At 41.6% G+C, this 27,276-nt stretch overlaps 1 protein-coding gene across 2 annotated transcripts in view; it reads right to left on the bottom strand.

Moving 5' to 3' along the window:
• The window catches only part of PARM1 (prostate androgen-regulated mucin-like protein 1), a 103,138-nt gene extending 76,222 nt beyond the window's left edge, over positions 1–26,916 (bottom strand). For both annotated transcript variants that reach the window (XM_063108159.1, XM_063108160.1), the window contains exon 1: positions 26,615–26,916. In XM_063108159.1, the coding sequence (XP_062964229.1) occupies positions 26,615–26,657 (43 nt within the window). In that variant the 5' untranslated portion in view covers positions 26,658–26,916. The remainder of the gene's footprint in view (positions 1–26,614) is intronic.
• Between the last annotated feature and the right edge of the window lie 360 nt (positions 26,917–27,276).

Genomic DNA, 27,276 nt, shown 5'->3' with positions numbered 1-27,276 from the left:
TGCTGAATACAGGATTTTTGGTTAACAGTTTTTTGTTTTGTTTTGTTTTGTTTCAGCACTTTGTATATATCAGTCCACTGCCTTCTGGTCTCCAGAGTTTCTGATGAGAAATCAGCTGATAATCTTATTGAGGATATTTGCATGTCACAAGTTGCTTCTCCTTTGCTGCTTTCAAGATTGTCTTTGCCTTTCTCTCTTCTCCTTCTGAGGCTCCCATAATGTGGTATACTAGATGATATACCACAAGTCTCTTCTACTCTGTTCGCTTTTCTTCAGTGTTTTTTCTTTCTGTTTCTCAGACCTGATAATTTCCATTTCCAGTTCACTAATTCTTTCTTCTGCTTGCTCATATCTGCCTTTGAATCCTTCTGGTGATGCTTTCATTTCAGTTATTGCACTTTTCAGCCTCAGATTTTTTTGTTTGTTTATTTTTAGGTTTTCTATATTTTTATGGATTTTTTCAAGGAGACTTTCTCTACATCTTCCTTTATAGTTCTTTGAGCATCTTTATGACAATTGTTTTAAAGTCTTTGTCTAGTAGATCCTCCATCAGATCTTTTCCAGGGACAGTTTCTGTTTATTTTTTCCTTTAAATGGGCTGTACTTTCTGTTTCTTTGTATGTCTTGTGACTTTTTTTGTTGTTGTTGAAATCTGGATGTTTAAATCTAATAATGTAGTAATTCTGAAAATCAAATTCTTCTTCTTCCCCATGGTTTACTAATTTTATTTTTGGTTTTTGATTGGTGTAGGCTGTGTCTGTGCTGGTGATCAACCTGAAGTGTAAAGATAAGCCCTTCTCAGGTCTTTTCAAAGCCTGTGTTTTTCCCTGGGCATATGTTATGACTTTCTAAGTTTCTCTATATACATGGTTGCTTTTGAATGTCCTATAACATTAAATATCTGTCCCCCAAAAGGGGAAAAAGACAAAAATTAAGGTGGGGGGGGATAAAAGAAAAGTGGGATGGTCCTTTAGATCCCCTGGAAGTTGCTTCAACCAATGGGAAAGGGGCTTAAAACAGTGAGGAGAGGGCTGCTCCTTGTGTGTCTGCAGCTACAGGAGCAAAAACAGCAATAGCCAGATCCCCAATTTTTGGAGAACAGGATCCTTTTCACTTATCCCAGCTTCCACAAGTTGCCTTCAGGTTAATCCTGGAATGTATGCACAGTTGTCCACTATGGGGCTGAGGAATGGATAGCTGCTACCAAGCTAAATGCTGAAATAGACCAAAATTCACCACAACTTACCATCCAACCATTCCACTGGAGGTTGCAATCTTTCTAATAGACTCTAGAGTCTCCAAAATAGTCACATCAGACAGATTCTGCCAGTGCAATTGCTGTCTAGATAGGGAGACCGGTTCCTGGTGCTTCCTACTTTGCCATCTTCTCAGAATTCCCTGATCACGTCTTCTTAACCAGTGACTCTGCTAAATGATTTGACCGTCTCAATTTTCTAATGATGAAGAATTTGAACTCATGTTTTATAAATGCTATAAGAAGATTCATACTTTTGTTTATACAAATATGCTAGTGTTAAACTAGGCAAAGTAACAAAAAGTAATAACAGTAAAACAACAATGGTGCTGGGCATTTTGTGCTAAATGAGCTGCTGCCAATACATATGTTTCCATTAGCATTTGTCAAAACCAGGAACTAAAATATCTGTCAGTGAGTTTAGATTACTCAGGATCTACTGGGTGTAGCATGTATATTACATTGGGAACAAAAGGAGTAGAAATGTGCATGGCAGGGGAAGGAGAGGTGGACCGGAGGTTCATCAGAACCTGTGATGCGTGGGCAATAGGCACTTTCTGAAGTGGAGAGGATAACTCAATTAGACCTCAGAATAATGAGAACTTTGCCCAGGATGCCAGAAGAACTGCTAGGTTCCAGCACCAGGTCTGTCAATGACTAACTGTGTGACCCTGGGCAAGTCAATTTCCCTCTCTGAGCCTCCATTTTTACATTTACAAAATGGATGAGGGAGGAGGTGAAGGAGGAGGGCTTTATGTCAATCTCCAAGATCTCTTGATGTAAAACATTTCATGACTCCATGACTCTAGACCTCTGCTGTCTAATATAGTAGCCACTATGCATGTGAGGCCATTTAAATTTAAAAAATTAAATAAATAAAAATTTCAGTCCCTCAGTTCCACTAGTCACATTTCAAATGCTCAGTAGCCAGATGCAGCTAATGGCTACTGAGTTGGACAACACAGAGAACATTTCCATCATCACAGACATTTTTAGCAGACAGCCCTCTACTGCACCTTTTTCTTCAAAAAGACCCTTGAGAAGTCTAATGTGACTCTTAGTTATGTTCTTATACAAGGTTATTGATGTTATTGTAAAACTGACTATTGCTACCATGACTATTGCTAGAATTGTGCTAAGGGCTATTTTTACCTAATCCTCACAGCATCCCTGTGCAATAAAAACTGTTACTGTACTCTTTTTATAAATGTGGAAAACAGATTCAGAATGACTCCATGAGTCTTTCAGAGCCACATCTGAGAAGTGGTAGAGCTGGGGCTTGAGTCCTTAGCTGTCACAATCCAGACCCTTAGATGTTTCCTACTGGCCCCAGGCTTGATCTGTGGCCTCACTATCTCACTGATTCCTCATAATCCCCTTTGGGGACAATGGGCATTTATATATGCTTTGTCTAGAATGCCTTTCCTCTCCTTTTCTTTGCTTGGCAACTTCCTATTTATCCTTTAAAAACTGACTCAAATATTACTTCTCCATCAGGTAAAATAGTTACCTGTCAGCCTAGGGCTTCCACTTCATTCCATTCGTACCTCAAACACAGAGCCCACCAGGCAGCATTATAGTGTCTGTTCATGAGTCTGGTCTCCCACCAGACTGCTAGTACATTCAGAAGGAAGCCTGTGCCTTAATCATTTTGGTTTATCCCCAGTTCAGAGAAAGTGCTGAGTCAATGTTTGCTGAATGCAAATATCGAAACATCTTTCTAATATTAAGAGACACCACTCCAGCTTCTCTAAATGCTTTCCACTGCTCTTGGAACATAGTTTTAAATGCAATGCATTATCTGCAAGCAGAGGTCCCCAGCACCTTCAGAAAGAGAGCAAGATAAAATAAATAAATAGATAAACAAACAAACAAATAAGCAATCACTATTTCTTAGACAAGCAGCTCTTCCTAAGCCTATCTGTGAGCAGTCTGTCATTTACAGGCAAGGAAATACTGCCCTTACCACCAATTCTGCTGAAATTCTGTTCGCATTTCCTGCTATGCACCAAGCCTGGGCAGCACTCTGGGCTACCTGCCTATGATGACAGAGGCCACTTGGAAATACTGCAGGCCTATTAGGGTGCAATTAGGCTGTTGTCTGGCTTCAACCCCTCCCCAAAGCAATGGACTACAGCTGCTTAATGAAGGGATATTAAAGTTGTTTGCAAAGGTCTTGGTGCACAGTTAAAGAGACACCTGCCAATCCCACACATTCTCCCAGGGAGCAGAACAGCACCACCCCATTCTCCACTCTGCAGCTCTTCACTCCAGAGAGACAAGGGAAGAACAAAATGTTATTCTGGCTCTCCCTGTCCTCTAATTTGGCTCATCTTTTTGCTTCTGCATTTTAGAACAAAGCTGAGGCAGGCCCAAATCTTTAAAGAAAAATCCAAAAACCTAATCAATCAACCAAACAAACAAATCAAACAGGAAAATCAAAGCTATTACCAGAACAAAGTGGAGGAAGAGAAATACTATTTATAGAAGGGCTCCTGTTTATTGGGATTGTTCTGGGTAAACTAATCTCTTATAATCCAACAATCCTAAAAGGCATGCTTAATGGTCTCATTTTACAGATGGAGACACTGAAGCCCAGACAAGAAGTGCTGAATAATAGAAAGAGCACGGATTTAATGGTAGAGAGATCTGAGTTCAAACTTGGGTGCCACTAGCTCTGCAGCTTTGGACAAATCATTGAACCTTGTTAAATCTCTGTTTTCTCATTTGGAAATAGACAGCAGTAGTACCAATCTTCCAGGGCTGTTACAGAGTCGGATATGAAAATGTCTGTAAAGTGCCTAACACAATGGCTGGCACCTTATTGATTTGATATATATTTGTTCCCTGTTCCCTTGTCTGCTACATGGCAGAGTTGGAATTCAGAAACAGGGTCATGGGTCCCCAAACCCAAGTTCTTTGCATATCTGTAATGAGAACTTATCTGATCTGCTCCTCCACCACTGTAGTGATACAGTCAGGCTGGCTGGACTTGAGTAATTCTTTCCTTTGTACTGGCAAACCACTCTCTATTACTTTATGTATCTATGCCCAAATGTAAATCTCTTAGAAGTCAAAATCAAAATACATAAATCATGCATCTCCCAGTGCATTCTAATGTGCCTTCAATACAGCCAGATCATAAAAATATCTCTGCCAGCCACTTAACGTCATAGACCTACTGAGGAAAAAGGTTTAACATTGGCAAAATATAATAGAACAATTACTGTGCTTCAGTTTTGTGGAATTTGCAAAAAGCCAACAAAACCCAGGGAACACCAACAGCCTTTCTTGTCCTAAGTCTCTTTCTTGGTCCTCCTGTTTTGAATCAGGCCACAGTTTCTTCTGGAAAGAAAAAAGGCAAGTCCACAAAAAATGTTGTTGTGTAAGGCTGAAGGCTCCATTTACAAATGGGGAAGATTTCAATCTCTGTAGTTTTCTTGATAGTCATGGATATATTTATCTTTTGTTTGCTTGGTATGGAGAAAGAATCTGCACTTTTAGAAACATTCTTCAAACTTAGATTCCAAGGAATGCACTGTGTATCTTACCATGGAATTTCTTTGGCAGACAGCTCCTTCTTCATTGCACGGGTCTATAAAAATGGCCTCATCTGGCAACATATTCTGCAGCCTGTGCACCTCTCCCCCACCCCTGATGCCCTGAGAACACTGTAGAGACAGCTGTGGTGTGATGCACACGTGCAAACTGGGAGTCATGAGATCAGCACTGAGCTCTAGTTCTGCCCCTTTTTCTCTGACTTTGTGCATGTTGCCTCAATTCTATGTGCCTCAATTTTTCTCATCTCTATAAAGGGAGCATTAGCCAACAGCCAAGAGTTTGTGAGCACCGAGTGTCATGGTGTACCTGAAAGCTCTGTGGGGACCATGGGTGTTACATGAATGGTTTTTGATTAGAATTTAAAGAGCAGGAGTCTGAAGAACTGTATGATCAGGAAGTATTTTTCATTTTTTGAATTAAAATCCATACTTGCTATTAGTCTAATTTCTTTTGAATCAGTTTTTCTGGGGCCTACACTTTGGAGACATTTGCTAACATAAGCAGCTTCCAAAATACTGAGCTTTGTGCATTAAAATGTAGCTTTTACATATTTTACTCATAAAGGACTATAATGGAAAGAATATCAGACCAGGAAGCCCAAACATCCATGACTGACCCCCATGCACAGTGTCATATCTCTGAGCCATTCTGCCCCTCCATTTCTTCATCCAAACTTGAGGGGACAATCTCTGCCCTTGCGGGTGATCCGAGGGTGAGGTGAACACGTGCGAGAACAATTTGCACAATGGAAGCTATGGCCCAAATCAACTTCAGCCAGTACTGGAACATCCTGAGGAGTCTTTTGCATTTTCAAAGAAACACTAAATTATTTCATAGCCAAATTAATCACAGAATGAATGTTAGATGTTCTTAACCTTATTGGCGGCATGCAAGTACATGCACACAATGTTTGATACAATTTCAGGTGTTTTGTGGACTTCCTGATGCTCTTTTATGGATCTTCTGAGTTTTGCTGGACCTCAGGTTAGAAATCTGTTTTAGATCATAAAGAACAGATGCTATGATTATCTCAGTTAATCCTCTTATTTAACAGATGACAAGTGGAGGCATGGAGCTTATCAGGGACTTACTACAACTGTTAAATACTTGAATAGTTTTAAATAAGTTTTTTTCTGTAGTTTTCAAAATCTGCAACTTACATTTTATAGAGTAAGCTCAGTTATTTGGGATATTTTAGTTATCATGACATTTCATTCATCATCCTTGTTAAATCAGAACAAGCGTATGCATATACTATACGTTTTCCATAATATAAATTGAATATATAGCATGAAATAATGCCATATAGCAAGAAAGCACAGATCGAATTAATCCAGTGCTCTTTTTAAAGCCAAACTGCCTAACTTTTTGAGAAGGACTTTATCCACCATAGTTTAAGTCTAAATTCTTACATGAATTATGATCTAACTATTAATCAGTTTTCCTGAATTTACACAGTTCCTAGCTAAAAAAATTTCCTAGCATCTGCCAAATTCCTCCTTAAAAAAAAAAAAAAATCAAGTGTTGAAAGAGAAATGCATTTTTATAAAAATAAAATCAAAGAAAACACATAAACAATATAATTTGCAAATTTAGGAGCCTGGGTGATGAGGGCCAACATTCCCATTGCAGATGGGATTTGAGACCTGTTACTATTCCAGTGCCATCACAACCACCAGAAATTGCTCACCCACAGGTACAGGGTTGGCTGATGTTTTCTGAACATGATGGTAGAATGGGCCATCAGCATCACAAGTAAAAGGAAAATGAGCACCGAGTGCACAGCAAATGAGCAGGGAGTGCATAGCAAATGAGCAGGGAGTGCATAGCAAATGAGCAGGGGGTGCATAGGAAATGAGCGGGGTGTGCATAGCAAATGAGCAGGGAGTGCATAGCAAATGAGCAGGGAGTGCATAGCAAATGAGCAGGGAGTGCATAGCAAATGAGTAGGGAGTGCATAGCAAATGAACAGGGGATGCATAGCAAATGAGCAGGGAGTGGACAGCAAATGAGCATTGAGTACATAGCAAATGAGCAGGGAGTGCATAGCAAGTGAGCAGGGGGTGCATAGCAAATGAGTAGGGAGTGCATAGCAAATGAACAGGGGATGCATAGCAAATGAGCAGGGAGTGGACAGCAAATGAGCATTGAGTACATAGCAAATGAGCAGGGAGTACATAGCAAATGAGCAGGGGTGCATAGCAAATGAGCAGGGAGTGCATAGCAAATGAGCAGGGAGTGCATAGCAAATGAGCAGGGAGTGCATAGCAAATGAGCAGGGAGTGCATAGCAAATGAGCAGGGAGTGCATAGCAAACGAGCAGGGAGTGCATAGCAAATGAGCAGGGAGTGCATAGCAAATGAGCACTGAGTGCATAGCAAATGAGCAGAGTGTAGACAGCAAATGAGCACTGAGTGCATAGCAAATGAGCAGGGAGTGGACAGCACATGAGCAGGGAGCGCGTAATAGGTTCTGAGTTACATGTTGCTATCTATGTAATTTCAAAACAGCAGCATTTTTTGTTCTTGTTATTGGCATTATGAATCAAACACAGGTCAAATTTGGGTTGTTAAAAACCTTGCAGTAAGTACTCAGCAAAGAACATAGGCACCCTTCAAATCCAGGCTGCTACTGTGGATAAAGTTTGACCAGAACAGACACGGTTTGGGAAAGAAGATAAATGGCATCACTTTTACTAGCCAAGGTGTAGTGAAGGATCAACTGGCACATGTCAACAAACCTTGCCTCTCTAGTTCAAGTTTTCTATAACTTTCAGAAACCCCGACCCAACCCTGAATAAGTCAGGAAGATACTGGGTCATTTCCCTAGAACTCCTGTTCCTTCACTCACCATCTCAAGAGACTTTTGGTTCTTCCTGTGTGGTTCTTGCTTGAATAGTGAATGTTCTCTTTCCACTAATTTCAAGAAGAATTTACTGTGGATACTGAGCATTTGTGCTTCAGAGAACATACTTCAGATCTACTTCTAGTTTTTGCCTCAGGCCACCTTTGAAGAGGAGGTCATGAGGCGGCCAGGCCAGCCACGGTGGAGTCGATAGTCTCTAAATCAGTCAGCGTGACTTGCCAGGAGGGACAAGCTGTGTCACCATACGTGACCCACTTCCTCTTCCTGTCGGGCACTCCAGGTTGGAGCCCCCAGTTGGCTCATCTGCTTCCCTGGGTTGGATGTCTCTGGAGAGGCCAACACGTCCTCAGATGTCACTGGCTGTGCAGATTGTTTTTCAAATTTTGGCGTTTCTTGTCACTTCTTTCATGCTGGAATAATTATCATAAAGTACAATCTTCCATGGAAAAGTTTGGTCATTCCGAGCATGTGCCCCAAACCAGATATATGAGCTGGTTGACCTGCTCACCCCTTATATAACTTCAGATTTCCTGATTAACTCCTTTCATCTTAATTGTTTTTTTAAAAAAATTCAAAGCTTCTAAAGCTCTTTACTCCTAGTCTCCTGGGCACTGATGTTGGGTCCCAGGCTGTCTTACCACATTGCTCTGGCAAAACAATGACTCTCTCTGGGATTTTAAAAATATAATGAGGCTGTTCTCTTGCTTTGTAACTTTTTATCTCAGCATGAACTCAGTTCTCATCAAGGAGCTTTGTTTACAGTTTCAGAGCTTTACATTTTTATTTATTTATTTATTCCTTAAAGAATAACCCAAATCAATAAAGGCTTTAGAAAACAGATCTCTCACTTTTCTTAGAATATTTCTCTTACCTATATAAGTGAAACTAAGTAATTAAATATCCTATGTGTGAAATTATTATTATTTTTTCCAGAGGAAAGAGTTTCAAATGTTGGTTTTTACTCTGACTTATAAGGAAAGCTGTGAGTTCAAAAGAACATCAAAAAGGTAGCTGCAGAACCAAATATATGTCCGTGTTTATCTAGTAAACATCATAGATAGTAATCAGAAGAGATGGATGACTATGGTCATGGCTTTTAAACGTATAGAATATCCTACTTTTTATGGGGAGGGAAAGTGAATTTAAGGTATTCCAGAAAATGTATGAATTCATTGAATGTTAATTTTCCTTAAAAAAGGAAACATTCTTTCTAAAGCTGCTTGATGTACACCTTTAAAAATTCTTCTAATTATTTTAGCAAGGAAGGAAGCAGCTAAGGAAGGAGGGAAACACGCATCCCACTCACAAATACACATATATACACATTTCACACAAGCACTCTTCATATTGGCATACAGAAACCCACTGTCCTAGAAAGTCACAGTTTCTGCATTTTTCCACTAAAGATTTCTGTGACCTCCCACATCCCCACACCCTATAATACATTACACAGAACTGAGAAAAAGATACTTTTTAGAAAGTGGATCATACCCTCCTTGCACACAAACAGAGGGAAGGCATCATTTCTGCACTGCAAATGAGCTACACTAAAAAAGAGCAGGAGGCTATTTTCACCTCCTGCAACTTTTTGCTCTCTTTCTGTACTCTTCTTGACTCTACCAGAGGCACAGTGTTATAAAAAATATTGTATTAAACATTACAGAGGAGCGATGAAACGGTGCCCTTGAAATCTGCCACATGCCTCCAAAATAGTATATATGCTACTAACTAGACTTGTCCAAATCAGAACATTCCTGAATCATCTAGAGGCCTCTCACAGTTGGCGGGCTGGCTGAGTAACCAGAACTGTTATTGCTTAGGACAACCCATTCTGTGTGGGGCTCTCAGGAGGGACATTAAAAATCTTATTAATTGAGACTACTGGTTTTCAGTGAGTCCGATAGCTTGGAAATGTGCGAAGGCATTTCCTCACTCTTTCCTTTTTCCTGCCTTCTTTTTTGCTTTTCCTGATTTTCTTTTTTTCTTTTTCTTTTTTTCCCCTTGTCACAATGCCTGTAGGATGCTACTGTTATGGAACAATCAGGGACCAGGGATGCTGTCTCCATGTGTTGAAGAAATGCCTCCCTCTAAATGCCTGCAGTACTCAGTTTGAGAAACACCAGATTTAAACAGTCTCAACCAGCCATCTACCATTAAGAGCAATAAATAAATAATAATAAGTAAACAAATAAAAAATACTTGAGGTGATAGCATCTGATATCTTGAGTAAAAGTGATTTATACTTGATTAAGTTATTAACTGCTTCTTTCATTAGTGAAAATAATATAACAGCTATGGGTTAAATGTGTCCCCCCCAAAGACATGTTGAAACCCTGACTTCTAGTATCTGCGAATGTGACCTTGTTTGGAATTATGGTCTTTGCAGATATAATCAAGCTAAGATGAGGACGGGCCCTAATCCCATGTGACAGGATGACTGGTGTCTTTATAAGAGGGAAATCCGGACACAGACAGACTCAGAGGGACGAAGGCCATGGGAGATGGAGGTGGAGATTAAAGTTATGCTGCCACAGGCCAAGGAACACCTGAGCTACCAGAAGCTGGAAGAAGCAGAGTATCCTCCTCTGGAGCTCCCGGAGTGTGGCTCGGCTGAAACCTTGATTTCAGACTTTTAGCTTCCAGAACTGTGAGAGTCTACACTTCTGTTGATTTAAGCCACCCCAGTGTGTGGTAATTTGTAATGGCAGTCCTAGGAAATTCAGACCATAGCTGATCTATATTTATCCCAAGTTTGGCAGGTTGCTATAGTTCAAGGGGACGGGTGGCTCACAGCAGTTTGGGGGAAGTCATGTTTGGGGACAAGACATGCACTTACTGGCAACCTCTGCTGCTGGGTAACTGAGAGGAACAGAAGGTTTTCCCTTTCTGTCCAGGAAGGCACAATTCCTTCTAACTTCCTCTAGTCTTGGTTGATGACACTAGCATAGATTTCTAAGTCCCAGGTTTGAAGGAAGAAAAGTGTCCTTTTGGTGACATAAAAACTGAGAGGAAAACAAAACTCCCTTCTGGCACTCCCCTTCTACTGCAGAAGCAGATTATGTTGAAAACGAGAAGGGGCCAGCCTGAGGGGACCACCTCAGCTTGACACCACCCTTCATTTCCATAGGACTTGTTTGCCATCATGAACTTATTATTGGCCTCACCTAGACTCTGTCTTGACACCACACTTCAAAGGTTAAACTGTGAATTGCGGTGATAAAATAAGAAAACCTACCAATGCAGAAACACAGCTCATGCCCTTTCCCTATTGAGGATGAAACCAAATAGATGCATTTTTCAGAGGACCCTGTGGATTATCTCTTTCCTATAGAAATCTCCCCTGTGGTTAGCACTAGCTAGCTCTACCTGTGGGTTTTTAAAAGGCAATCCTTATTGCATTCACTTGTCTAGAGTGACAATTTTATTTTATAGGGATGTGCAGGTAAGATTGGTTGCCCAAATATAGTAAGCTTGTCTGGAAAGCGATCACATGTAATTCCTTTCCAAATTTCACTTGCTGAGGCGCAATTGCATGAAGCGGGCCAGCTGGATCTCCTGCAGACTCCCACCTCTCCCTTCTCTGCTTCCTTGGGGCCCTTTGGTATCCAGTGCATTCATGGTGCTTCCCACTGTGTGACTCCTGATCCAGGGGCATCCCAGGTCCAAGGCCACTTCCTCTGTCAAGACGTATTTGCTCTATGGTCCACTCCCTTGAGCCTCCATGCTCTCTGGTATGCCAGTGCATGGCTATAGATAATAACTTTCAGCTACTCTAAGTTAATGTGCTACTTCTCTCAAGGAGAGGAATGCTGGTGAACAAGGTTGAAGGGACTTTGGAGACCCTGAAGTCAGGGGACTTAAGTTTACATGAGATCTTTAGGCTAAGTTTAGCCACGAACTAGCTATGAGACCTCAGGGTCCACATCTTCGAGTATCAGTTTCTTCAGTTCAGTTTGTCAAGCATGGCACACTCTCTATGTATGTGCTCATATGGGGAGGGAGGGATATGAAGCTAAGACATGATCCCTGCTTTGTAAAGGCAGAAAGACCAGGAGGACTAATATGTGCAAACCACTTAAGGAGAAATTTGAGCTTGCAAGAGGAAGAGAATTCTGGTTGGCAGAGAATGGAGTAGTACGACTTTCTAGAATGAGGAAATGGCATGGGCAGAGGCAGAGAGGCTTGAAGGTATGTGGCAAGTGTTCCCTTCTTAGGGAAGACTTCCAAACAAGAATGCCTATCTGCTTCTCTGGCCTCTCACACCATGATGAACTGCAATTCCTTTCATTTGTTCTGCCTCTAATTCAGAGTGCTAAAGAGTTTGGACTTGTTTCTGTGAGCAACAGGAAGGTCTGAAAAATACTTTTAAAAAACTTTTTATAATGGAAAATTTTAATGGAAAAACAAAGCAGGAGAGAAGAGTATAATGAAACCTACTCTCATCTACTCTCATATTATTTTGAAGCAAATCCAAAGCATCACAGCATTTATTCTGCAAATATAATGGTATGCATCTTTAAAAGATAAGGGTTGTTGCAAGCATAAGGGCTATACCATTATCATGCTTAAAATATTAATAATACTTTAATATCATCAAATATCTAGTCAGCGTTCAAATCCACAATTGCCTCATAATGTCGTCATTTAATTTTAAAGTTTTGGTTTGATTCAGGATCCAAATAAGGTCAAAATTTTGATTGATTGCTATGTCTCTCATCTCTTTTTAGTCTATAAATTCCTCCCTCATCTGCCCATCTTTCTCTCAACCTCTCTCTCTCTTTACTTATATTCATTTACTGAAGAAACCAGGTTATTGATACCATGAAGTTTTCTATAGTCTGGAGTTTGCCGATTTCATTTTGATGGTGTTATTTAACATTTTCCTCAGTCCTCTGTATTTCTTATAACTTGATAGCTGAACTTAGAGGCTTAATCAGATGCAGATTCTCTTTAACTTGGCAAGATTGTTTCATAGTGGACAGTGTGTTCTTCCATCAGGAGATAGAGTATCTGGTTGTGTCACACTTCATGTTGGCAGCCACTGATGATCAGTGCCAAGATCCACCCACTCATTAGGTCATGTGATATAGTAATACTCTATTTCTACTGTGCCTTCTTCATTTATTAGCTGGAATACTTCTATAGAGACAATCAATTATCCCATTATCTAATATTTGGTTACCAATGGTATACTTCATAAAGTAAAGGCAGAAGAATAAGATAGATAAATTAATCTAGAATACTGGATTTTTTTTCTAGTTATCTATTATTTCTCAAAACAATGTGTTGGTTTGTTAGCACCCTCCAACGAAGATCAATGAAGTTTTGTATTGTCATTGTTTTGTTCAGGGTATCATTATGAACTCATGAGTTTAAATGTATCCAGGGTGTTTCAATCTACTGCAATTATTATCCTCATCAATGTTTGTATTGTCTCATCATTGGCCAGTGTGAGCCTCATTATGTGGTTCTGAGTCTTTGTGACAGGACCCTAGGAGTCTTTGAGAACTTCTTTGCTATCTGGTCTAAGAAGATGTTCCAGAGTCATCTTATACATTTTTTAACCCAGATCTGGAAGCAGCCACTTCTCCAAGGATCCTTCATTTCTTTAGTGGAAACAGAATTTAGACACCACAATCTGAGCACCAGGAAGACTCTTAAGCAGATTTGGGTCTGTTTCTCCTACTTAGGAAACAGGCAATTCGGCCTGGCCTGAATGGGTCCCCAAAACTGTTGAGGGACTGTGGGAAGAAAAATGGTGTTCTAGGAAGAGATGATGAGATTCTCAAGCAAGGGTGTAGCTGTGGGGATAAAAGGGAGAATCAGAGTCAAGAGAAATTCTAGAGACTACGTTGCCACAAGAGGATTTAGCAATTGATTTGGCAGTTCAAGGCAGTGGGGGCAGAGGTAGTTAAAGATTAGAAGCCTGGGTTCAAAGCCCAACTGTGTTGCTTATCACTGTGTGATCTGGGACGGTTTACTTAACTTCTGAGCCCCAGTGACCTGCACTGCAAAATGGGAATAGTACTGCCTACCTCATAGGGTTGTTGGAGGATTAGATGAAGTTGCAGATGAGATGAATGTAGCATAATGTGTGATATACCCAGTAAGACAAAAAATTAAAAATGTGACCTGACGTCACTCCCCTGCCATGGGTCTAGTTTTATCTGTAATACGAGGGGTTGGCCTACATCATGTCAAAGCTTTTTCCAGTCCCGTCTGCTCCAGCCTTCTTCCCAGTCACACCTGCATTGTTCTCTGACAATGCTGCAGTGTATTAATAATAGATTCTTAGCATTTGCCTAGACCACATTTTATTGATTATTTTATTAAAAGATGACATTGCAAATTTAATGTTGCCAGAAGAAAAATAAATCATATATTCTTCTGAAGGCTATTTTTCTTATTTGATATCTAAGTTATCTACTTTCATTTAAGAAAAGCTTAGAATAATATTTTAAGAAATTGCTCCCCAAAGTGAAAAATACTGAAGAGACTTAAAAAACTAACAAAATACCTTAAATGCCAATCAGTTAACTCAGAGCCTCTTAAAATACTATCCAAGACGGTCATCCTGATCAATGATTTATGCAGCACTCTGGTTTTAGAAAATGTAATATTACTTTAAGTCAATTTCTTCCCAGAACCTTCCCTGCTCATTACATCAGTGTTGCTCTGTAAAACTTTCTGAGGTTATTTGCTTCTTTAAGACGTTATTTTATTATTATTATTATTTTTGTCTTTTTGTGACCAGTAAGGGGATCGCAACCCTTGGCGTGGTGTCGTCTGCACCGCGCTCAGCCAGTGAGCGCACCGGCCATTCCTATATAGGATCCGAACCCGCGGCGGGAGCGCCGCTGAGCTCCCAAGCGCTGCGCTCTCCTGAGTGCGCCACGGGGCCGGCCCAAGACGTTATTTTTGAGGGCTTCATCTGAACGATTTTTGAATCAAGATTTTGAGGATCGACAGAGCCATCTAGCAGTTACTATGGCCCCATTAACTGTTGCTAAAGAGGGATTGAAGATATTTATAACATATAATTGGAAAGGCAATACAAACTATAAGAAAAAAAAAATTCGGGCAATGCAAATGAGAGGGAGAGTAAAAAATGAAAGTGACCCAACTCAGTTGCCAGAGAGAACCATTGCATCTTTCCATACCCTTTTCTCTGCAGGCACACACGTATACATAATGTGTTAAATGTTTCATCGCAATGAACATCTTATTCTGTAGCTAGCTTTTTCAATACATTGTAAAATACAAAGTTACAATATATTGGCTCCATATATTGTAACCATTTGTACATGTCAGTACTACTGAACTACTTCTTTAAGCAGTTGCTTAGTATTGCCCAGTATGAGTGTTGGATGTGTGCTGGTTTATTTGAACAGCACTTTATTGTTAGGCATTTACATTGTTTCCAATTGATTGGTTAAGATGTATTTTATTGAAATACGTCCTTTATAAAAATACATCTTAACCAAAACAAACAAACAAACAAGGCTTTGAATCAGGTCTGCAGAGGCAATAGGTATATATACTCTTGTCTAATTCTGTGTATGTTTATAGTTTCCATAATAATAATAAAAAGCCAATACTTGAGTACAGCTTTTAAAAATTGTTGTAAAAAAAGAGACAGCTGTCACTTACTGACTTTTTTTTTTCTTACTGAAAACTTGGCTGTAAACTTCTGAATCTCCAAACCCACATTTCTCCTCTTTCTGTTAACCTCCCAAACTGAAACTCTATTCCCCATGTAGTTATTTTCACTCTTCCAGCAGCCACATTCGCATATGAGATTTTGAGCATCACAAGCCTTCTCTTGTTATGTGTGTTCTTTTTCCTTCCAGTGAGAAATTGGGCCCTGCTTTTCATTTCACTCAGGGAACATGGCATCTTCCATGGAAGGAAAGCTGGCGGAATGGTCACCCGTCCTCCAGTGCCATGTCTGAAACACCAGACACAGCTCCCTGTCGGGCTTCCAGTACAAGATCAGGGCTCCTCTCCTTTGCCCGCACCTTTACAGCCAAGGAGGCTGAACTTCAAGATGGCCGAGAGCCTGCCCTCCTCAAGAATGGACACATGGACCTCATGGAACAAGCAAGGCAAATGTTTCTAATATAAAGTGTCACCTTTCCCCGCCTTTGGTTTGCTGTTCTTCAAGTGGATGTAATCTTAGATTTTATCATTAACCCTAAGGCTTCAAGACAAGTATGTTGTTATTTTTTAAGCTCATGCTCTTTTTGGCAGCTACTAAATAATTAAACATTCCTATGTTGAGTAATCCAGAAAGCACCATGAGTATCTGCTGCGCGGTAAAGCGGGGGATCTGCCTACCTGGGCAACTTGAATACCAGCCATGTCAAAGGGTGTCAGCCCTGCAGGGTAGATAACAAATGCAATCCCTCCCTCAAATCCAGGATGCAGGTTTTATTTGAGTCAAGGTTTCACCATCACTTCTATGCATTGCTTAGGCTAAAACACCATTCAGATTTCAGAATCACAAAGGAAGGTAGAAAACAGGGTCTCTAAGGTCAAGAAAACTCCCAATCTGATCTTGAGCTTATATAGTGATAACTTCCACCTTCATCACTCAGCATTTGAATTTACCTGACTTTCTCACATTTACTGGGTAATTGCCAATTGTGCTCCCCTTAGACTCAAATCACTTTTCATCAGCAGGCTATTTTTAGTTAATCAGAAAATTCTCGAAAATGTTCAAATAGTGGAGATATCTTTATCATCCCTAGTTGAGCTCAAAGGTGACATATTCTTAACTGGCCAGAGAGTTTAAGAGTTTCAGCAATTTAAAAATGATGTCCACATAAAAAAAAAAGGGGGGGGGGAGGGATTACATTTTAAGAAAAATTTTGTATGTGCATAGATCAACAATAGCTGATTTTTAAAGTTTGACTTATGTAATACTGTAATACTCAATGAAGACTAAAGTCCTGACTCATTTAAAAAAAAAATAAATAAAGGGCCGACCCCGTGGCTCACTCGGGAGAGCACGGCACTGGGATCGCAGCGGCGCTCCTGCCACGGGTTCGGATCCTATATAGGGATGGCCGGTGTGCTCACTGGCTGAGCGTGGTGCCGGTGACACCAAGCCAAGGGTTGTGATCCCCTTGTCAGTCACTAAGAAAAAAAATTTAAAAATAATAATAATAAATAAATAACAAGAAAAACTGCTTGGAGACACCGGACATAGCACCTGATAGTAAGCAAGTTTGCCAATGTCTCATTTTTGGGTAGGTGATATAAGGCAAAATTTGAATTGTCTTCATTTTGCCAGCCCTCAAAAATGTACTTAATCACCCAATTCAATAAATAGACTTTGAGTACCCCATATATGACACACAGTATTCTAGCATTGCGGGATACCACAGCAAAACAAGACAGACAAAGTCCCTGTCCTCTTGGAGCTGTGCTTCAGTGAGGGGGAAGGGGAAGAGATGGAGGGAGATAGATACCAGAGAAAAAGTAGAAGCAAAAGTCAGGCAAGGGGCACTGGGTGTACAGTGCTGGCAGGTGGAGCAGACTTAATTTTCAGATGTTGGTCAGGGCAAGTCTCCCTGAGAAGCTAATACTTGAGCAAGGGTTTTAAGGAGGTTATGGAATTAACCTTATGGATATCTGGAGAAAATATGTTCCAGACAGAGGAACCAGCCCTGGCATGCTATAAGGCACCCAGTACGGCTGCTTGTAGAGAGAGCGAAGAAGAGGGTAGAAGATCAGGTTCAAGAACAAATGAGGCACCAGCTCATTCAAGTCTTGACAGTCACTTTAGGGTCTTGGGCTTTTACGCTGAATGCCACGAGAAGCCATAACAGAGCTTTGAACAGAGTGGTGACATCCTCTTACACGTTCACAATGGGTTAACGGTTGCTATGTATCAGACAGACCTTAGGAGGAAAAGGATGAAAGCTGGCAGATCTGAGAGAGGCTACTGCAGCATTCCAGCAGGAAGATGACAGTGGCACAAACGAGAAAGAGAGCAATGGAGGTGGCAAAAGTGACTAGATTCTCCATATATTCTAAAGGCAGAGCAGAGAGATTTTCTTGAAGGACTGAATGAGGGGTGCTGAGAAAAAAAAAGACTCAAGGATGACTCATGGTTTGCAGTCTGAACACCTAGGAAGTTGGAATTGCCATTCGTTGAGATGGGGAAGACTTCAGCTGGAGCCTCTGAGGAAGGAAGTCTAGAAGCTCAATTTTGGACATGTTGAGTTTGAGATAACCATGAGATATTCAACTATTGTTTTCTTTTGACTAAGTCAAACTTCATCATCCTCAAAGAAGGTTGATTCCCCGAGGATACACTTTTGTCTATGTTGTTCATTATTGTATGCTCAGAGCTTCCAAGAATGTTCAGCATGTGTAGATTCTCAATTAAAAATTAATTGAATGAATGTTTATTAAGCACCCAATATGTGTCTCACTGTGTTCCACCATGTTGGGGATATAGCAGCAAATGAAACAGCTAAAATTTGAGCTCTCATGCACCTTACAATCTAATCATGGGAGGCAGACAAATAAAGTAAAATAAAATAAATCTTGTCTCTTGGTGTACAGGCTTAGTAGACATTGGTTGAATGTTTAGACCCATGGCATTCTATGTATATTATTATAACCCTATGAGGGAGGAAACTGAGATTCCAGAGTTGGCATTTCATGCTAATCTGTCTTACTCCAAAGTCCTGTGATACCATACCATGTTGCTTCTCATAAAATGACCCAAATCACATTCTTACCCGATAAATATCAGGGCTGTGTTTATCTGCTTATAAGCATTTAAAGAAGAGCCTGCTCATCATAGAACTATTTTTAAAATTCAGTTCTAGAAAGGCTGCCTGGAAGTAAGCAACCTCAGGCCACTCACTTGACCCTCTTGAATTGATCTAAGCCATGCAGCTGAATTCATCTTGGCATTTCAGGGCATTTTCTTTTTCTTCATCCCCTTTTTCAATGCTGGGAGTACCTTAATTATCTGCCACAGGGACCACCATACTGTTTCATCTGAAAAGTTCAACTTGCAACCTTTCACAGAACTAAAAAGGTGTACTAAAATAGGCTTTATATTCATATAAATTTGAGGAAGCATCCCTATCCTCTCTAAAAATTAAACTCGATACATTTTTCATTCCCAGCAGTAGGATCAAGAGGTGATTTGGGCCTTTAAAATTACTCCCAAGTAATTTTAATTATCATCTGCCACTCATTCATCCATCTGATATTTTCTCAGTCTCATGCAACACTGTGCCCCTAGCCTCTCCTATGTAGCCTGTGCAGAAATTCTGAAATATTCACTGACTCTTCCTATTGTCCATTTCTTATCCAGTTTTCACATGTAATTTGATATCACACTTTCTTCCCCACCAACATGTCCTATAATGTAAATGATGAATGATCATTTACCCTCAAAAATTGACAATCCTTTCTCCTGCTTAGACCTGTCTGAACAGCTCTCCAAAAAGTAGAATTTCAGGGCTCTCCTCTTGAATGTCATCTCCATCAAGATTGAAATTTTTAAGACAAAACATCCAGGGCTCCCCCTTAGTAGAACATGACAGAATACGTCTCGATGCTGACTCTCATGCAGCAGAGTCCATCAACAGCAAGGATTCCCATGACTGACTGGCAGACTGTGTGATCCACCAATAACTTGCCTCTTTCCCAGGCTGAGAAAGATGTGTCCAGTCCACCAGATTTCTTTGGGACCCTCTGATGAACAAGTGGCAGCAAGGCCCCGTCATGTCATAATTTTGAGATATACTAACATCCTCTCTTAATACAACGCATTACATTAACACAGTAGAATGACTGGGGTCGTAAATGATTCTCTAAACACACACAGACAGTGCATTGTAACTTTTACACAGCATATAGAGTATCCTTTTATTCTTACAATAATTGTTACTGTTCTTCCTGAAGAATCTAAAATATGGTACAAAGCAAGAGTCATATAGAGTGGAGTGTTTAACAGTCAAATAAATGTTCAACCCCAGTAAAACAGTATGTGTTTGCTGTCTATCTGTGAATCATTCTATAGTCTGAATAATTGAGTCCCCCCCAAAATTCATGTGTAGAAATCCTCACCCCTAAGGTGATGGTACTAGAAGGTGGGGACTCTAGGAGGTGATTAGATCATGAGGGTGGACCTCTCATGAATGGGATTGGTGCTCTTATAAAAGAGGCCCCAGAGAGCTGCCTTGCCTCTTCCACCATGTGACAACACAGTGAAGAGGCTCCATCTATGAGTCAGAAAGTGGGCCTTCATTGGACACTAAATCTGCAGGTGCCTTGATCTTGGACTTCCCAGCCTCCAGAACTGTGAGAAATAAATGCTTATTCTTTATAAGCCACCCAGATTGTGGCATTTTGGTATAGCAGCCTGAACGGACTAAGACAGGTCACAAATGCTTTTCCAACAAAACTGAAAATATTTCATAAGGGGCAGACAGTACCATTAACTATCCATCATAGATACAATAGTGAGTGAATAAACTGTCAGTAATGAGGTTATGCTTCTGGACCACACAAAGCTGGTATGAATATGACAATGTAAGAGTGTGATATTTCCTTATATAACCCCATATAAAGAAATATAATATGTTCTAATCAGTGGGAAGTCTGAATGGTAGCTCTAAGTTCATAATCATGGACAAAAAACACAAATAAACAAAATTCTCTCTCATCTAATTCCTTTCATGTTCAACACCTGCACTGAAGTTCCCATGTCCTTATTTCCCTGCTTACAGGAAAGAAAGTCAGGTGTCAGAATTTGGCATGTAAGTGGAGAATATTATCATCAAAGTTGCATTCTACCAGCTCACCTTATTTTGTATTGAATGGACATGTTTTCTAAATATCACGCCTGGTAATTTTCCACAATTTTTTTTTCCACTTAACAGCTCTTCACAGATTTTGCCTTAGGTATGAAAGGTGCAAATTTTCACTATCTTCCAATTGCTTAAAAAAAAATTTTTTTTTTTTAAACTTCTGCTTTAAAATTCTAATATGTTGCTTCAGGCTCTATATAGCCACAGCTTTCAAGTGATACCAACAGACTTTCCTGGCAGGAATTATGTAAACCTTATCCAATTAATATTCGCAAGGTGTCTTTAAGATCCTGGCACAAAAGAGATCACTAAAATCCAAAGCTTTCAGTTTTAATCACAACTTTCTTTTTTAATCAGTTGCCACCTAAATTCTAGAAGGCTTCTAGTTCCAGCTCCTATGCAAGAACAGTGCTACCATTAAAAATATACTGATTTTTTAAAAAAGAAAGGGTCAAAGGGGGTTAGTTAATATAGCTCAGGGAGGCTACAGAAATCCCACTTATTGTTCAGAAACACACCACAATGCACAGTTAATGGATATGCAATCAAATTCAAAATATTTCACTGGAGTGAGAGCTTCCTCCAAATCCTAACCATGAGTTGCTAACTGAGAGAGCTGCTCTAAATGTCCATGTCTTCCCATAAACATTATTTTTAATGAAATGGTGCAGGGCAACTAAAGCCCCATGGGGCAGGGTTCAAAATAAAGCAAATTCTATATAGAACCCATTGCATAGATGAACTGCAGATGAAAGGGCAAAGGAACGACGCCAGATAAAATATAGGGCAACAAGTTCAATCTGAATTTAAGTTAAACAATGAAGAATTATTTGGTCTAAATATGTCCCCAATATTGTATGGGACACACTTAGAATTCACTGTTTATCAGAAATTCAAATTTGACTGAGCAACCTGTAGTGTATTTTTATTTGCTAAATCTGGCAAAACTAGCCAAAGGAAAATTAAGACAATGTATTTTCAATTGACATTATGTCACCCTGCACTAATGAAAGCACAGATGGAAAGAATTCTGTAGTTGTCTATTTCATTTTAATGATTTCTATTATTTGTAAAATAGCAACAGTCTCAAGGTTTATAAACAATGTTAAAATAGGTAAAAGAAATGGGCTATGCTGGTGTAAAGGATTATGATGAACATTTAAAGATTCACTTATCAGAAAATCTGATGCTAGGGCCGACCCGTGGCTCACTTGGGAGAGTGTGGTGCTGACAACACCGAGGCCACGGGTTCGGATCCCTATATAGGGATGGCCGGTTTGCTCACTCGGGAGAGCGTGGTGCTGACAACACCAAGTCAAGGGTTAAGATCCCCTTACCGCTCACCTTTCAAAAAAAAAAAAAAGAAAGAAAAGAAAATCTGATGTTACATCTATCCCCATTATTTAAATAATTTAAGCTATAACTAGAAAAAATGTAATGAACTACATACAAAAACCAGTCTTATTTTATAGTCACCCTGCTTGCACATTAACTGAATGGTAACCTATTAGCCTTGCGTTTCCAAGTAAAAAGCAATCATTGGATAAAGCAGACGCTACCTGCCCACCTCTTCTTAGAGCTGTCATTGTCTTCTACATGAAACAATTTTTCCAAGCAACTGTTTCATTTGATATTTTATGAGCAAGGGAAATATTCGATTCGTAAACTAACATGTCCAATTTCAGTGACAGATACTTCCAAAAGGGAGCAAATTGCTGTAACTGCTATTGCAGAATTCCTTTCATTTTGATGTTAAGACAGCCAATCCCTTTTGAAAACATTTAAAAAATGTCACTCTTGACTGTTTCAGTGAGTGCTATAACCCCCAAGGGGAAATTATTGCTTAAGAAATTCTGCTTAAATAAAACAGTATAAACACTTGGTCAATATTTTCCTCATAAAAACATAGCACAATTAGACCAGACCCAAATGTTGAAGTTAAATTAAAGATCTGGCAATTATTGAGATGATTCTGGGTTCTGAAAAGAGCCATTCTGGAGCATTCAGACAAAATGACCTGTCTTTTCCTAAGTTGTTTAATCTGAATTATCTGAAATTTGTGACCCTGGAAACTGACCTTAAAGGTTTAGCTGATTTGAGCTTTTGAAACACACCAGTCTGCAAAAGTCTCTGTGGAAGAAGTAAAGTCCTTGGTGAGACTTCTTTTTGTTACTTGGCATTTTTTGGACTACAGTGCTAAATCTGAATTGGCACATTATTAACCTTTTCAAATTAGGCATTTAGTAGGCTCAGCTGAATATTTTCTTAATTTGCACATTGGGTTTACTGGAACAGCTGGTGCTGCACTGGAATATTAGTTGAGAACTTTGATTTACATAGTCTGAGTGCAAACATATAAACTCTGTTTTTGGAGAGGATGACTTAATCAGTGTAGAATATAGTAAACTTTATTAATAAGGAAATAGCAACAAATGCTAACACTTATTGAGCATTTACTATGTCCCTGGCATGGTATACCTGTTGGTATATTATGAGGTTTTATTCCCCCAATTTTGTGGAAAAGAAAACTCAGACTGGTTAAGGTACTTGCTCTAAATCACACAATTAGTAAGTAGTAAAGCTTAGATTTGTACTTAGGCAATCAACCTGCAGAATCCTCGCACTTACCATTTTGTAACACTGCCTCTGTAAATGCAACAGATAACAACGAAGAGTGTCCATCTTCTCAGACGAGGTTTCATATGAAGGAAGTAACTAGAGATTTCAGGCCAAAGGAATGCAAGCAACTCTTTACCACCCCCCACAACAAACCACAGGCAACATTGTTGTTCCTGTAAATGTGTGTGCACTTTTGGTTTATTTTAATATATCTGTGATATGTCTACTGAGCTGACACATATCAGGACCTATCGTAGGTACAAAGCCATAATTGTATAGGGTGGGGTCTTCCTTCAAGGATAAGGACATTCTAGATGTTAGGAACCTGGAAAAGAGGTATCTGACAGGCCCAGAACAAGTAGGATCCCTAGCTGATGGCAGACTGGAAATCCAGGTCTTCTGGTCTTGATCACCGAGTGACCAATAAGTCTGCACAGAGTGCCTGGTAATGGGATGGAATGTATTCTTCCTGAAGGGAGGCCAGGGATGGACAGGGAATACTCAGGGCAGAAGTAGGGTCATGGGGGTTGTGCCTCTCTTACCTATGTGTCTTTCTCTTTCGTCCTCCTTGAATGTTTGGAAAAGGTCTTTTGAAATTTCCAGTATATCTCAGATATCTCAATGAGTGAGTTTTTAAATAAATTGGGCCATCAAATGCCAGAAAGCAGCAATCATGGTGGTGGGGATGAATGAAGAGAACCCAGAGGGGAGTAGGAGAGGGATAAAGGTGGAAGGTGCCCAGTGACCTGCCATCCTCCCTTCCTTCTTGGTTCTGGTGCCAAACCTTGGAGGTCTGGCTTGTATCTTAATTTGAAGGCAGTACTCCTATATGCCCTGTGCTGGAATAAAATGTATTTGAAAATGATTTGTAAAACAGCCACACTAGTTTCTTGCCACAATCAACCTTAAGAGAAATGAAGACTATCCAAGGTTTCTCTCTTCTTCCTTTTTAATGTACAAGTGAATAAATGTAGAAATCTACCCTTGCTGGATTGTCGACAATGCACATCTATTTGCAAGTGCCCATTAAACATGCTAGAGGAAATGCTACTTATATATTGATAGGATTTGTTAAGCTAAAAAAGTTCCCTGCCCAACCCCATTCCCAGCTCAAAAATACCACTTTAAAAGTTTTACAAACTTTTTCTGAAGGCCTCTAAAGCTGGAGTACAAAAGAAGAGAAGAAAAAAAAGAAGCAACCAACCCTCTGGTGAAACTAACTAGAGCTTTGCCAGGGGAGCTCCAGGATGAGCCCTGAAAACACGTGTGCCACTTTCATTTCAAGAACTCTTGCCCCTTTCTCCTTTAGGAACACATTTATTTTTTCTAGAAAAATATTTTAGATTCTGAAAACACCCTACATTGGAGTGCAGAGTCTCAAGAAGTATTTATACCAATTTTTATATCATTCTTCTGACAATTTATTGCAAGTAGCTCTAACAATAATCTGACTCCTAAAGAGACTACTTCAGAGGGAAGGATGAAGCCTCCATTTGCTTCATCACTGTTTAGGATATGCGAATAGAAACATAATTAAGGGAAAGAAGCAGTATGTCTTCCTGGGTCCGGGAGCCCCAGAACTGAAGGCTGTGATCATCTTGGCTCTGATCCCGACGCACATGCTTGGGGAAGAGGAGCATAGGGTAGGTAGGTATGGGGCTACTCATCAGGTCCCTGAGCCACCAGACTCCTCACTTTGGCTTGGACAAGGGCAATATTCCTTTCCCCGGAACAGCGAGTCTAAACTGTAAGACTGATTAAAAAAAAAAAAAAAAAAAAAAAAAAAAAAATCTCGAGCTCTTTTGGAAAAAAATCCTACAATACAGTGCTTGTTAGGGTTAATCCCGGTTTTGCCAACTGCCAGAGCTATTAAAAAAAAAAAGAAAAAAAAAAAAAAAAAAGAAAGGCAAGCCACTGGGGGGGGGGGGGGCGGGGAGGGGCGAGGGAAGCAAACTAACCCATCTGCTGGCTCTGCGGGCTCTCTCAAGGTTTTCTGAGCCTCAAGAAGAGATATTTTTAGCGAGCAAAAAGTAGAGGAACCTTCCATGTCATTTTTAAAACACCTCTTGCTTCAAGGATTACGGGAATCACCACGCATGGCAATCCCGGAGCTGGGTATGTCAATTACACCTGCCTGATCCAAGCTCTCTCAGCCTGGTCCGAGGCTGCGCAACCAAAGCTACCTTAGGGTGTTCGGGAACCATCTGCGGACGCATCTCCAAACCATACAGACATTGGAGCGAAAAGGGTGTTTTCTCAGACGTTCGGCAAGTACAGAAAATACCACGCTGTAGCCTCAAATTGGCAAACTTTTCCTTAAAACTGCATTATCTTTTGTGAGCTGCCAAGAAACCTCTAGCTTCTTTTCAAGGGATTGAAATGACTCGTGTCCACAATTACAGGAACCCCAGGAACTCAGGGAGTCGAGTGGGCTTGTCCTACGTGGCTCTGGATCATTTTTGACTAACCACGCCAGTGGCCACGCACTCGGGCTACTTTTTTCCACCGGTACCTCATCCACAATCAGTTGTCCTTGTCGGGCTGCATTTTCCGGAAAAATTAGGTACCCAACTCCAGACTCAAAGAGTGTTCTGAATCTCTCCCCGGCCCCCACCAAGACGAGCTCTGTGGTCAGGCTCTTTTCTCCCTAGCACCCCCTGCCAGGGTCGCCGCCGTCGGTGGTCCCAAGACCGGGAGGCGCGAGGCGGGAAGCTGTCCCGAGGCAGTGTGTGTGCGGAGTGTGTGGCGGGGAGGAGTAGGTGGATTGAGGGGATGCTAGTTTTAGCCAAGTTACTAGTTCCTTCCATTCGGTGCATTTTTGGGGAGACTCTGGGCCACCGGGTAGATCTGTAACCCCCCCAGAGGTGATCGCGAGGTTGATCCCGGCCGGGGCCACTGCCCATGGGACTGTGCCGTTTCATCCCCGAGCATAACTAGGAAGGGACTCTGGAGATCAGAGACCTTCAAGTCTAGGGAACGCAAACCAGCCCCACCAGGCGCGCAGCCACGGCTCAAGGCTTCCCAGATACAGCTACCCCCGACTCCGCCGACGTTTTCATCCCAACCCCGGGTCGAACCGCGGCAAGAAGCCTGGTCCCGGATTCTGGCAGGGTGCGTCCCGAGACCCTGGCGAAAAACAAGAAGCCTCGAGGAGCAGTCGGTGTCGCCCACCCGGTGTTCGAACGCGCCGCGCAGCCAGCCACCTGTTCCACAAAGCCGGAGTTTGTCCCCGCGCGGGTTGCGGCAGGAAGGACCCCGACATCCCCTTCCTCCAGCGCGGCTCACGACCTCCGAAGGCGCACATCAGCCCAAATCTAAGTGCGCACACACCCGCGCGCACCCCCGAGGCTCGCACCGCTCGGGCCACCTGCGCGGCACCTACTTCCCAGTCTCCCAGCTTCAGCCCGGCCCCAGCGCGGGCCCTTGGTGCCCACACCGCGCCCGGCCGCTCGCGGAGGACGGAGCCAAGTACCTGCCGTGAAGATGCAAAGAGCGAAGAGAGTCTTGCAGACCATGGTACCCTGGTGCTTGGTGCCGAGCCCGGAGCGGGCGGCGGGGAGTTTGCCGGGACTGACCGAGCGCACCGGACGCAGGCGGCTCCTACTCTGCCTGGCGGGCTGCGGTGGCACCGGGAGGCGCGCACGGCTGGGCACGCTCGGCCCGGGAGGCTCCGGTGGCAGGCGGCGAGGCGAGGCGAACGCGGCGCGGCTCCGTCAGCTGCGTGCCCTCCGGAGCCCGGTCCGCTTCTGCTCCATTCCAGCTGCCCGAGTCGGGGCCGCCTCCACCGCCGCCGCCAAACCCCTCCCACTGGGCGCCACGGCGATGACAGGGCCACCCACTGGCCTTCTTTCTCCCAGCTCTCGGGTCCCCGGAGCCCCGGCCCAGAGCGGCCTCTGCTGGACAGTGAGGACGCGAGACCCGAGCTTTGATTGGGTTCAGCAAATGTTTAGAGCACCTGGTATTGTGCTATGAAGTAGGGATGCAAAGAGTGAGTAGATTTTAGGCGTCATTTCGGAGATCCAGCACATTTCTTTCCAAATACGAGGACCTTTTCCTTCATTTCTTAAACCCAAACCCACATTCAACCCCACTGCCCTTCCGGTGCCGGAGCCAGGATGTCTGCTGCCCTATTCA

Source organism: Cynocephalus volans, chromosome 9 (genome assembly GCF_027409185.1).
Source record: "Cynocephalus volans isolate mCynVol1 chromosome 9, mCynVol1.pri, whole genome shotgun sequence".
NCBI lineage: Eukaryota > Metazoa > Chordata > Mammalia > Dermoptera > Cynocephalidae > Cynocephalus > Cynocephalus volans.
The sequence above is the reverse complement of the archived record's forward strand: the minus strand, read 5'-3'. Positions and strand labels throughout refer to the sequence as shown.